The 12,473-nt window shown below is 42.4% G+C and overlaps 1 protein-coding gene across 3 annotated transcripts in view; it reads right to left on the reverse strand.

Moving 5' to 3' along the window:
* Positions 1-625: 625 nt before the first annotated feature.
* Positions 626-12,473, reverse strand: part of bcar1 (BCAR1 scaffold protein, Cas family member) — a 55,917-nt gene continuing 44,069 nt past the window's right edge. For 2 of the 3 annotated variants that reach the window (XM_030731865.1, XM_030731864.1), the window contains exons 3-8: positions 9,905-10,054; positions 8,583-8,678; positions 7,608-7,982; positions 5,475-6,344; positions 4,691-4,783; positions 626-2,190 (exon numbers count right to left, since the gene is read on the reverse strand). In XM_030731865.1, coding sequence (XP_030587725.1) covers positions 1,645-2,190; positions 4,691-4,783; positions 5,475-6,344; positions 7,608-7,982; positions 8,583-8,678; positions 9,905-10,054 — 2,130 coding nt within the window. In that variant the 3' untranslated portion in view covers positions 626-1,644. The remainder of the gene's footprint in view (positions 2,191-4,690; positions 4,784-5,474; positions 6,345-7,607; positions 7,983-8,582; positions 8,679-9,904; positions 10,055-12,473) is intronic. The other variant, XM_030731866.1, reaches the window with a different exon arrangement.

Genomic DNA, 12,473 nt, shown 5'->3' on the forward strand with positions numbered 1-12,473 from the left:
AGTGCAGTGTTCACACTGACTGTGTAATTTCACAGGACTAATCTGTGGCATTAATTTGTTTTGGAACAAGCTCAATATTTCAGATTTTTTTGTGTGTGAAGAAACAGATCTGACCAATCAGACGCTTGGCAACAAGCGCGCGTAGCTCAAATCGCGCACCAGTAGTGAATAAACAGTGAAATACAAACAGTACTAGAAAGTTTGACCTCAGACACAGAGACGCTCCTCTGGATCAATCGCCTCTGTGATATGATTTCTCCGCCTCCTCAGATGTGGTCCCAGCTCAGCCAAAACAGCTCAGACTGCCCCGACATCCTGAAATATGTGTGAAAGTCCCACTCACGACACGCTCGGTGTGCAAAGGCCTTTCGAAAAATTTCCACTACAAGTTACCAAAGACGTGTCTGCAAAACTAAAAGTTAGTTCAGGTTGAAACCAAAATAATTGTGGGTTATGGTTTTGATCCGTCGTCTTCTCTCGCTGAAAAACTGATGCAGAGTTTAGTTTCTGTGTATACTGAGATAATCTTTGGTTATTATTTAGGAAATGATGGCAAAACAGATACCTGTCTAACTGCACTGAGTCAGACACCACATGCCATTTTCAACTATTTAATAAAAAATACACAATATCACCAGGCCAGAGAAAAAAGAAATACAGGCTTAATTGCATTTGCTGTCTTTAAACTCTTTCATTCCTTTTTACTTTTACATGCCTATTAAAAATACATACAGTTTTCAAAAATAAAATAAAATAAAAATAAACATCTCAGATGGCAGGGAAATCATCTTTAATTGCATCTGCAGCACTACAGCTGCACAGCTATGGAGGCTTGTTCTGGCAGCAGTGTTGCATGCTGGGGGGACTGAAATCAGCTAAGTGAACCACACACTCCTGTGCTCCTGTGTGGATTTCGGAAAGTGTGCCTTTATCAGGGATGGAAAAGAGTTCAGACATTCTACAACATAGAGCCATACATATCATCTGAAATTTACACATCCATAACAATAATTATATTAGGATCAAGAATCAGAGCCATATTACATATTAATTATACGGTATAGCAATATGACAATTACTGCTGTTATGTCTATAAACTACAGTTATGTTCCCGTCTTTTCTTGTGTGTACGTACTGCACGTTCTACAGTCTTCTTCTTTTTCTGATTTTCTGAATACATAGGTAACTTAAATATTTACACTGATTATTTTACAGCCTTTGGCCCAGCCCACTGAAGATAAAATGTTAATTTCAATTTGTTTAGAATAAAAAGTGCAGAGTGGGAGATGGGATAAAAGAGGAATGGTCCCAGTGAAAGGCAGCACAGGGAGGAAGCAAAGGATGGAAGTAAGATCGGTGTTCCCAGTCCGAGATAGGGTCCCAGACCCCGCGGACAGGATCACGCAGGATTTCCATGCATGTCAGGAGTGTAAGAGATAGAAAGCCTCATCCTGTAGAGGCACATGGGACTCCAACCTCCTGCAGCACTTGTGATCCAGCAAACTCCAGGTTCTCCTACCTAGTGCTGCATGGGGTATAGAAGGTGGTCCACCCAGTGTTACTGGGAAGACTTCCTGCTCCAAGGCTCTGGAACGTTCTGTTAGTGTCACTGTTTGGTTTGTTTTCCCCCTCTCCCTCAGCCCCCTACATCACTAACAGCTGTCCCAGAACCATCTTTAAATGCTGTGTACACCCTGCAAGCTCCCTCACCCTCTCAGTCATCTCTCTGGCTGCTCCGGGGGAAGGATACTGAAGCGCTGCTGTCTTCGTACTGATCACAATGTCTTTGAGTTTTTCACAGAGGGTGTTGCTGCTTTGGGCTACCCGTGCCCTCACTTCTGGAGATTTGGCCTGGCGTGACAGAGTGTCACCAATAAAAACCAGCTTGTGTGCGCTGAGAATGACAAATTTGCTGTGTGCCACGAAGATCTTTGGGGGCTGGTTGGAGTTGACAGCAGTAAAGAAGGCATCGATGGCATTGGTCACCGTGGTGACGTTCTGCTCACATTGCTCTTGATAGAAGAGGAGGAGCTGCCGGTCACCATGGCACAATTTGGAAGCGGGGGGGCCTCCAGAGCCGTTCTGGGCCAGGTAGTTGGCCAGAGGGTTTTGCGGAGATGGGACCCAGCCGGTCATGTCGTTGTTGATTGGCCGGCTGACTTCCTGCTCTAACCGCTCAAACTGTTTGATCTGGAAAATGATGAAGAGGAAGGACACAGTTAATAACCACACTGTGCAATGACAGCAATTTGGGATTTACTTTAAAAAAAATTTAAATTAGCCAATAAAATGTTCTTCACTTCCTGTTCTCAGTCACTCACAATATTAACCTAAAACCCTCGGTACTTTTTTGATAATTTGGCATGAGCAAATAATTAAAAAAACTCAAACAAGCACCAGTTTGTGATCATTAAACCAAAATTATTAATCGATACTGGACACAGCAGAATCTACGTGCGCTTGAGGTTTTATTAAAGTGGAGTTTCTCATGTCAGCTCTGAATGATAACGGGCCAAATAAATATGGAAGAGTGTAATTTCCACCAGTGATGGCAGCACCTGTTCCACTCATGGTTTCTGCCAATCTGATTTTATAGTTTTAGTTCATTTTAATGTAAAAATGTAAAATAAAAGTAGCCCTAGAACTCCCTCTTGGAACACTGGATTTATCATTTTACTGCCACTGAAAAACTCGTGTTGTTTTCTGTCAGAGAGTTAACGCTTCACCAAGCAAAGCTAAATCTGAAAAACCATAAATTAGCAACTAGTGTGTAGCCAGTTCAGTCACAGCTGGGGACTCTGGCCTCTTCCCACGAGTCAGGCATGCTAGGCTAACAGGTGATTCTAAATTGGCTGTAGGCATACATAAGATAACAGTGCACAGAGAAAAGTGCTGAATAAATATGTGTGAAAAAGATCAGTGTGGGTTATAGTTAAAAGAATTTTGCGTAGCTGGTAACGAAGTTTGCACTACAATCTGTGTTGTGTTGGGAGCCTAAACATTCCTATATGGTAAGTTTCTCTGATGATGGCCGTTTCCTGCCTTCCTGCACTGCATTGCCTTCTTTTACCCACATCTGCAGGTGTGCAGACAGGAAGGGAGGAAACAGCAGAAGTACTCACTGTCATTATGGGATTGTGAGCTTCTGATTTGATTGATGTTTGTTTGTAGAGATGCAATAGTACAAATCTGCTGTGGTGGGGGTGGGGGTAGCAGAGCCAGGGACATATAGACCAGAGGGGGGGGAAATCCTCTGCATCCCCCCAGCAAATCGCACCCTGCTAACCTGAACTGTACCTGTGGAACATGAATCCAAATGACTGTAAAAAGACGTTCACCCATAGTTATAATAGCTTTATTATAAACCTCCTTTCTCAGAGTGATGCTGAAAAGCTAATTCATGCATTTATTACTTCTAGGCTGGACTATTGTAATTCATTATTATCAGGCTGTCCTAAAAGCTCCCTGAAAAGCCTTCAGCTGATCCAAAATGCTGCAGCTAGAGTACTGACAGGGACTAGAAAGAGAGCAGATTTCTCCCATATTGGCTTCTCTTCATTGGCTCCCTGTTAAATCTAGAATAGAATTTAAAATCCTTCTCCTCACCTACAAGGTCTTGAATAATCAGGCACCATCTTATCTCAAAGACCTCATAGTACCATATCACCCCAACAGAGCACTTCTCTCTCAGACTGCTGGCTTACTTGTGGTTCCTCGGATACTTAAGAGTAGAATGGGAGGCAGAGCCTTCAGCTTTCAGGCCCCTCTTCTGTGGAACCAGCTTCCAGCTTGGATTCAGGAGACAGACACCCTCTCTATTTTTAAGATTAGGCTTAAAACTTTCCTTTTTGATCAAGCTTATAGTTAGGGCTGGATCAGGTGACCCTGAACCCTCCCTTAGTTATGCTGCTATAGGCCTAGTCTGCTGGGGGGTTCACATATTGCACTGTTTCTTTTCATTCACCTTATTCACTCTGTATTTAATCATTAGTTATTATTAATCTCTGGCTCTCTTCCACAGTGTGTCTTTTGTCCTGTTTCTCTCCCCCTCACAGCAGATGACCCCCCCCCCCCCCCCCCCCCCCCCCCGAGCCTGGTTCTGCTGGAGGTTTCTTCCTGTTAAAACTGAGTTTTTCCTTCCCACTGTCACCAAGTGCTGCTCATAGGGGGTCGTTTTGACTGTTGGGTTTTCTCTGTATTATTGTAGGGTCAAAGCACCTGGAGTCGACTGTTTGTTGTGATTTGGTGCTATACAAATAAAATTGAATTGAATTGAATTGAATTTTATAACCAGTGTACAGTTGTGTGTGTCAGCATGTTTTGCAGGTCATCTGTCAAACTATTTATTTGTTTACTGTCATCTACTTTGATTTTGAAATATAAGAACTAATAAAGGAAAGTGCTGGACAGGCTTAAAGGGTAGGAGGCAGCTCATCCACTTATTAGAAGGTCAGTGTTTTGCTCCTCGGCTCCTCCGGTGTCCACATGTTGAAGTGTCCTTGGGCAAGATAGCGAATCACAACTTGTCTTAAAGTCATGGATCAAAGTGTGATTGTGTGTAAATGGGTGAATGTGGCTCATAGCACAAACAGATCTGAGTTCTCAGAGTAGAAAAATGCTGTAACTGTTCATTTACCATTTGCTAAGGCAGAGGAGACAATAAAGCAAACAGACACACAAAGACACACACATGTACCTGTTGCTGCTCCAATTGTGTCTTGTTTCTGATGATGTTGCCTTTCTCCAGCAGCTGTCGCTGATTTTTCTCAAACTCTTCCTTTCCCTGACAGATCAGCACACACACACACACACACACACACACACACACACACACACACACACACACACACACACACACAGCAGCCAATTTAAAGGCATTTCTTGGTATATGTGTATGCCTTTGTAATGTCTCGCAGTAGTGATGACGACACTGCTGGAAGATTTTTTTGCTACAAAACACTGACTTGCTTGATTAATAACAGCGTAGTACAGTCTTACTACAGTTTTGTATTAGTTTAACTGTTTAATGACACAGTTTGCAAAAACAGTTCCAGATAATAATCTGATTTACCAAGGAAGTGGGGGGCAGTTTACTGGTGTTTACACCAACATTTAACACAGTAAAAGTGTTTCATGTACTTAACGTGGCTTTTTTATCTGGTCAGAATCGATGTGTAACTGCTGTGCAGGGGTGAGACAGTGCTCCCATTTACCATGGAGCATCACAGGAGCATCTGTACTATCAGCCTCCTTGAGCTAAAGTATCAGCAGATATTTTAGCACATTTCTCTGAATGAGTTCATGTTGAATATGATTCACTATGAGGTTATGACGTATCTCGGGCTCTGTGGAGGGTTGGGCTGGGAGCTCTGGTGTCTTAAACGTGCGATAATGTAAACATGCAGTCATGCTGCCGTGCTAAAATGTGATTCATGTCATAATAAACAGCTTAAAACTTTGCTACGTGTGTGTACCTGTAGATGTACGTAATCATAGTCCTCCATCCATCCTTCCTCTGTGGTCTCATATGGTCGCTCCACACCTTCCTCCTCTTCTGCAGCCGTAAACTTTGGTGGAGAAGGAAGGGGCCGTGACTGAATGTTCACTTTCTCCCCTCCCTGATAGCTTCCACTTCCAGATCCTGTCATGTGACCACTAAGCTCCCCTGGGATAGGAGGAAGGGGCATTTGCTGCTGGCGAGTGGTCTTTTTGAAGAGCAGTGAAGCGTTACCATGGAGAAAAGAAGCGAGCTGCTTGGCATCGTCAGGGATACCTCGGGCCGTCATGATTAGTCGATCTAAGTCATCCACCCCTGGTGTTGGCGTTGTGAGGGCTGTGGGTGACCAAGAAACAGCATCTAAGCTCTGACTATGTCGAATCAAATTCTGGAAGATCTCCTCCATCTTCCCAACCTGACGGCCCAGTTTGGTCTGCAGTGAGCGATCTGTGGCCTGAGCAGCATTTGCCACAGCGCCCCGGGCAAATTCTAGGAAATCTCGGACACTGGCACGCAACCGGTCGGCAGCCTGATGAATGGCTGCGAGGTTTCCCTCCAGATGAGCAGGGCTTCTCCAGTTGCCTGTGATGAATGACATCATAAAAGAAACACTGGACTCGACGGCTTGTTGGAGACGAGACAGACGTTCCATGGCCTGATCCATTTCCAAGAGGAGGGGTTTCCCTGGAACGGAGCCAGGGGTAGGAAGCGAGGTGGTGTCGCGGACAGGAACCATATCTAATGAAGAAGCTGAGTGATTGCTCCTTGTGCTTCCTGTGCTCGAGGCGGACAGCCGCTTGAAAGACACGGACAGCTCTTCACTGGCTGACTGGGCATCACGAACAACCTGCAAAACACATTAACACTGAAATAATGTGGAAACTATTTGGATAAAGACAGAATGCACATAAGCAAAATCAGCGGTCCCCTATTTCCTGACTTTGTGCTCAGCTGTGTTGTTTCATCAGTAACAGCATCGGTGATCTTATTTTCCCAAGGAAGCAAGACAGAACATAAATTAAAAAATACATTTTTTAAGTTATTACAGACAGAATAATAATAATAATAATAAACAGAAAAGGACTGAGGAGTAGAAAAATTTAATTCATCCAGGTCCAACTGACAATTATTAAATTGTGAATCAGTCAGACCTGCAAAGCAGTCAAAAAAAGAAAAAACCACAGTACTAGAAAACTCCTTTCTTCATCATCTTCTCTTCTGAGAAGCCACTTAATGCTTTAATATTTTCTGTAATTAGTATTTTGTTTGCGTATTTGATGTGATTTATATTTTATGTTGTATTTGTAGTATATCTGAGATGTTTTGAGTTTGTGGTACTGCTATCTCAGTAGGATTATTATTATTATTATTATTATTACTGGCTAAACCCAGACAATAAAGAAATCTAATTTGTTCTAATGTTAGCTGAACAATAATCATAAAGGCTTTGATTAAACATTATTGATTAATGACCACTGGATGTATTGCAGGGTGGACGTGTATCACTGCAGAATAATGGCTCCTACTCTGATGCTTTATTCTGAAAGCATCTTAAGTATAGGCTTCATGCATGAATTATGACTGCCCTACCTTAGTTATGCTGCAAAAGCAGCAGTGTTTCTTCTTTACTCACCTCTTTTCACTCTGTTTATACACTACTCTGCATTTAATCATTAGTTATTCATTTTTGGCTCTCTCCCACAGTGACCCCCCCTCCCTGAGCCTGGTTCTGCTGGAGGTTTCTTCCTGTTAAAAGGAAGTTTTTCCTTCCCACTGATGCCAAGTGCTGCTCATAGGGGGTCTTCTGATTGTTGGGGTTTTGTCTGTATTATTACTGGGTATTTACCTTACAATAAAAAGTACCTTGTGGCAACTGTTGCTGTGATTTGGTGCTATATAAATAAAACTGAATTGAACTAAAGTGAGATACTGTGGCTCTGTCTATCACTGTTGTGGGCCTGCCTGAACAAGGCTGTCAAGACCACTGACCGAAGAGTGACCTATGTCTGAATGACAGAATCACTTTAACAGCATTAGTCTCTATACTGAATGCATAGAGATGGATCTCGATTTCATGCATTTAAGCAAGTTGCCCCTTTAACCGTCATACCTGCGGTGGGACATCATAGACATATTGTTCAGCCCTCTCTCCGGTCTCCTCTCGTTCCCGGGGGAAGTCATAGACGTCCTGGCTGGGACGCAGTGTAGCCGGGATGTCATAGATCTGCTGAGGGGCCTGGCTAGCTCCACCCCTGTCCCCATGATAATGCTTATCAGTGAGGATTGGGGGCGGGACATCATATACATCCTCTGGAATTGGCGGCTCATCGTCATTGCTGTTGAGGTTGCTGTGCAAGTACTGGCCTGGAGAGACGGGGACTTGGGGCTTTAGTTTGGCAAAGTGTGGCGGCACATCATACGTCTCCTCTCTGATTGGCTGAGCATCAGTGACATCTTTACTCACTGATGGGGGGAAGTCATAGACCTGAAGAGGCAGAGAGAGAAATATCTTGTATTCACAGTGTTAAATTTATTATTTGCTTGTTTATAATGTGGGCAAAACTGCTTTCTAGCACTGCTAGTTACAAGTATCACTTCTCTTTGATCTTTTTATGTACCTGATTAATTTTAATCACACTATGAAACACATTTAATATGATAATTACACAGTCTCTACCACACAGTCTCTACAAGTGTAATGATATGTGGTGCATGATTTCATACGGTATCATTTGATCACAGCTTTTAACCAGGACTGAGTTCAGGTGTGAGCCTCCTCACTTACCTACAGAAGAAACGCAGGCTCCACTAAAAGCAACTGTTTGACTGCAATATTGAATATTCCAGTATATTAACGTTATTTTGTTATGTTGTAAATAAATGAATTCAGGACTGTGTGGTTCTCCCACTGAATGTACGGCATGTCTAACAAAGGTTGTAAAACTAACAAAACTATTTCCCTGTGGGTGCACCAGTAATCAGTTTGTCTTATATTATCAGTCACACACACACACACACACACATTAGCATCAAGCAATTCTAAGATTGTCATACTGCATAATAACTCCTAAATCTAAATCCATACCATCTGCTGTGAGTTCTTCTCACTGCTTGCAGGGGTGTCATATATATCTTGACCACTAGAGGGGCCCTTCATCACCATGGGAGGAGTGTCATACACCTAAACATTAATAAAAGGACAGAAATAACATCTATTTGAAATCCCATCGTTAAGACTTGTAGTTGCTGCAGATGTTGAGTTATGTTATTTAAAAGCAACAAAGACAATTGTCTGCAAGTTGAAGTTGTGATGTAGAGGAAGCCACTAAATATTGCAAAAGCAACCCAGGGGTTTGTCAAGGCAAAGAAACAGGATATTCTTTGATGGTTAAGTCAGTCACCTGATCAGTTACTAAAGACAAAAATGAAGAGAGACTCAGACACAAGCAGCATCTGAGGGAGGCTGCAGCAAAGGACTAGCAGAGCATCGCTTCAGCCCACGAGTTCTGGACTTCAGTCACTGACTGCAAAAAATGTTCATCCAAGTATTAGAAACAATACTCATATTTAAAATTAAGTTAGTCTGTTTAATTACTTTTGAGCCTCTGAAAATGGGAATCATGAATAAAAATAATTAATTCCTGAACCAAAACACCCCCAAAAGGTGTCACTTTATATTATTAAGGGGTAATAACGTTAAAGAAGTTAATTAGCAAAATAATATCAAGTAACATCCATGCAATTACAGCACGTAAGATGGTGCCGCCCTGTGTTTCATTACCTGATGAAGAGCAGGTGTGCTCCAAACATCATACACCAGTAGACACAATAAATAAGAAAACTGGAGTTTGATGTGTGAACCGTTAATCCTTTTTATTAAATTATTGTTTCTGTGTAATAACCAGAATCAGATCTACAACCTTTAAAACATGGATACAACATGGATTTTACCTGATATCAAATTTAAAGCACCTTGAGATGCCTGATGTAATTCAAATTGAATTACTTTGTAATTAAGTGGTAATAACTGGCTGTTTCAGTACTATTACCTTCTTGTGTCCACTTTAATACTCTACTATTATCACATTATCACTAAACAGAAAGTGCCGCTCCTCAAATCTGATCCACTGTCAGCTGGGACAGACCTGTTCTGCTTCATTCTTTTACAATATTACAGTTTTTATTTAATAGTAACTTCTGTTTCATGATTATGATAGTAAATCACATTTAAAAGAAAGTGAAAAAAAAAGATACATTTCTGAGGAAACTGTCAAAGTAAAACCAGGTATGACGTTTATTTGGTGATGACTGATTACTGAGTGATGATTCAAAGTGACTCATAGATTGAACATAACACAATGAGCAGGAAGAACAATACAAATACACACACAGAATGAGCAGTCTGACCTGTGTGCTGTATGGCTGCCGGGCGGGCGGCACGTCGTATATGTCTGGCTGAGTCGGAGGCTGAAGTCTGGGCGGGACGTCATATTCATCCTGGTCTGGTTTCACTGTGTCGTACACATACACCTGTCCAACACGGGTAGGAACTACCACCTGAATATAAAAGCACAGAGAGCACAGAGGTAGGAGGACAGATAGCACAACCAGAGATAATCGATATTCAATTCAGACAATGAAAATCTTTACAGAAATATTGCTGCACAAACAAAGCTCAAACTCCTCATCTTATTACATCTGCAGTGCCTTTCATCAGGCTAAAAAAGGCTTCTCTTCTTTGAATGAGAATTTGTTGCTTTTTACACTGAATGAATGGAGACTAAAGTTTGTTCAGTCTCATTAAAACATGCCGCCGACACACAGTTGCACATGGGACAGTAAAAACAGAGCAGCGGTTCTGACATAGTCGTCTTGGAAACCAGAGTGCCTCATTGTCTGCCTGTTTAAACTGTGTATTATGTGGTTTGACTACAGAGTCAACCAGCCAGCCTGGGAAACCACAACAGCTGTTCAATACTGCACAGTAAAAGTACCATTCTGCTGTCCTTCCATCCTCATTACACCGAAACAAACCGCATCCCACGTATTCCCCCTAAAAGGTGGCCCAATTAATTTAATAGCTGTTAAATTTAAAAAGTTGAATCTAAAAGTCATTTGCTCTATAAATAGTCAAGAGCAGCAGCAGCAGAAACAGGCTGGAGGACACTGACTGTAAACTACAGACACAACTACAAACCTAACTCCAAACACGTTTGGACGCTGTGTAAAATGCAATAAATTTTATTCACACTAAAGCATAGAAAACATTTCAAATGTTTAAACCGATATATATTTTATTATTTCATGAAAAATGAAACAGTGCAGTGGCGCGGTGGTTAGCACCACTGCACCCCCCCCCCTCTCTCTCTGTGTGGAGTTTGCATGCTCTCCCCGTGTCTGTGTGGGTTTCCTCCCACAGTCCAAAGACCTGCACTTACTGGGGTTAGGTTAATTGGCTACTCTAAATTGTGAAAGTGTGAAAGGTTGTCTGTCTCTCTCTCTGTGTTTGCCCTGTAACAGGCTGGCGACCTGTACAGGTGTAACCTGCCTCTCGCCCTATGTCAGCTGGGATAGGCTCCAGCCCCCCCCGTAACCCTGAATAGGATAAGAGGATGGATGGATGGATATTAGATTATTTTGAATTTGATGGCAGCATCACATCTAAAAAAAAAATTGGGAAAGGCTGGAAAAGTAAGCAGGGCTAAAAAGAAACAGCTGGAGGGACATTTTAGAACTAATCAGGTTAACTGACAGGTCAGTAACATGTCTGTATATATTAAGAGCATCTTAGGCCATGTTTACATGAGAACAAGCAGCTGGAAACTATATTGTTTTTCCATTTTCGTTTTTGAAATGTAACACATGTAAATGGTAAATGGACTGGTTCTTATGTAGACTTGGAGCACTCAAAGCACTTTATACAACACACCTCATTCATCCATAGTCACACAAGCACATTTTCCTCAGCTAAATACTTTCTAACCTTCCCATTCACACTCCGACAGTTGCATCTGAGAGCAACTTGGGGTTCAGCATCCTGACCACGGATACTTTGGCATGCAGACTGGAGCAGCCTGGGATTGACCCACCAACCTTCCAGTGACCTGCTACCTCCTGAGCTACAGCCAACACTGTAGACGGCAACATTATAAAAATTATCGCTGCACACGGAACCACAAGAGATGCTGATTAAAACGCTACAGTTTCCATTCCAGGCCACAAGTTGGCAGTGTGTGTTTTTAATGCAACAACATGCGCGTGCGTGCAGACGCTCCCACTTATAGACACGAATGAGAATAGTAGTCACGACCACAGCACACATGTGCCAATACTTCCTGTTTTCCCTGATTGGACGGAGACGGAGGCCGCAGCGTTTTGAAAATGTACCACTCTGGAACCCGTTTTCAAAATGTCTAAAGTTTAAATGAATGTCCGAAACGCATCAGACGATTACGGTTTTCACCTGAACATGTTCTCAGAAAGAGTGGCAGAGGCGCTCCAAACAAACTGCATCTACAAACTGTGCAACAATTTCAGAATAATATTCCTCAACATAAAATTGTAAAGACTTTGAATATCTTATGATCTACAGCCCATAATATAATCAAAAGATTCAGAGAATCTGGAGGAATCTCTGGAGAAAAGGGACAAAGCTGGAACTACTGGATGCCCGTGGTCTTTCCAGAAGTCACTGTCTGTGAACACCGCTCACAGATGCAGGTTAAAGCTCCATCATGCAAAGAAGAAACATGATCCAGAAACGCGGCTGTCTTCTCTGAGCCAAAGCTCACTGAAAATGGACTGAAGCAAACTGTTCTGAGGTCAGGTCAAAGTATGGAAGCCACCTCCTCCGGACCGAAGAGGAGAGGGACGTCTGACTTTTTCTCAGCGTTCAGCTCAAAGGCCTGCATCTCTGATGGTATGGGGGTGCATCAGTCCCTATGAATTGGCAGCTTGCCCATCAAGACACCATCAG

Source organism: Archocentrus centrarchus, chromosome 6 (assembly GCF_007364275.1).
Source record: "Archocentrus centrarchus isolate MPI-CPG fArcCen1 chromosome 6, fArcCen1, whole genome shotgun sequence".
Taxonomy (NCBI): Eukaryota; Metazoa; Chordata; class Actinopteri; order Cichliformes; family Cichlidae; genus Archocentrus; species Archocentrus centrarchus.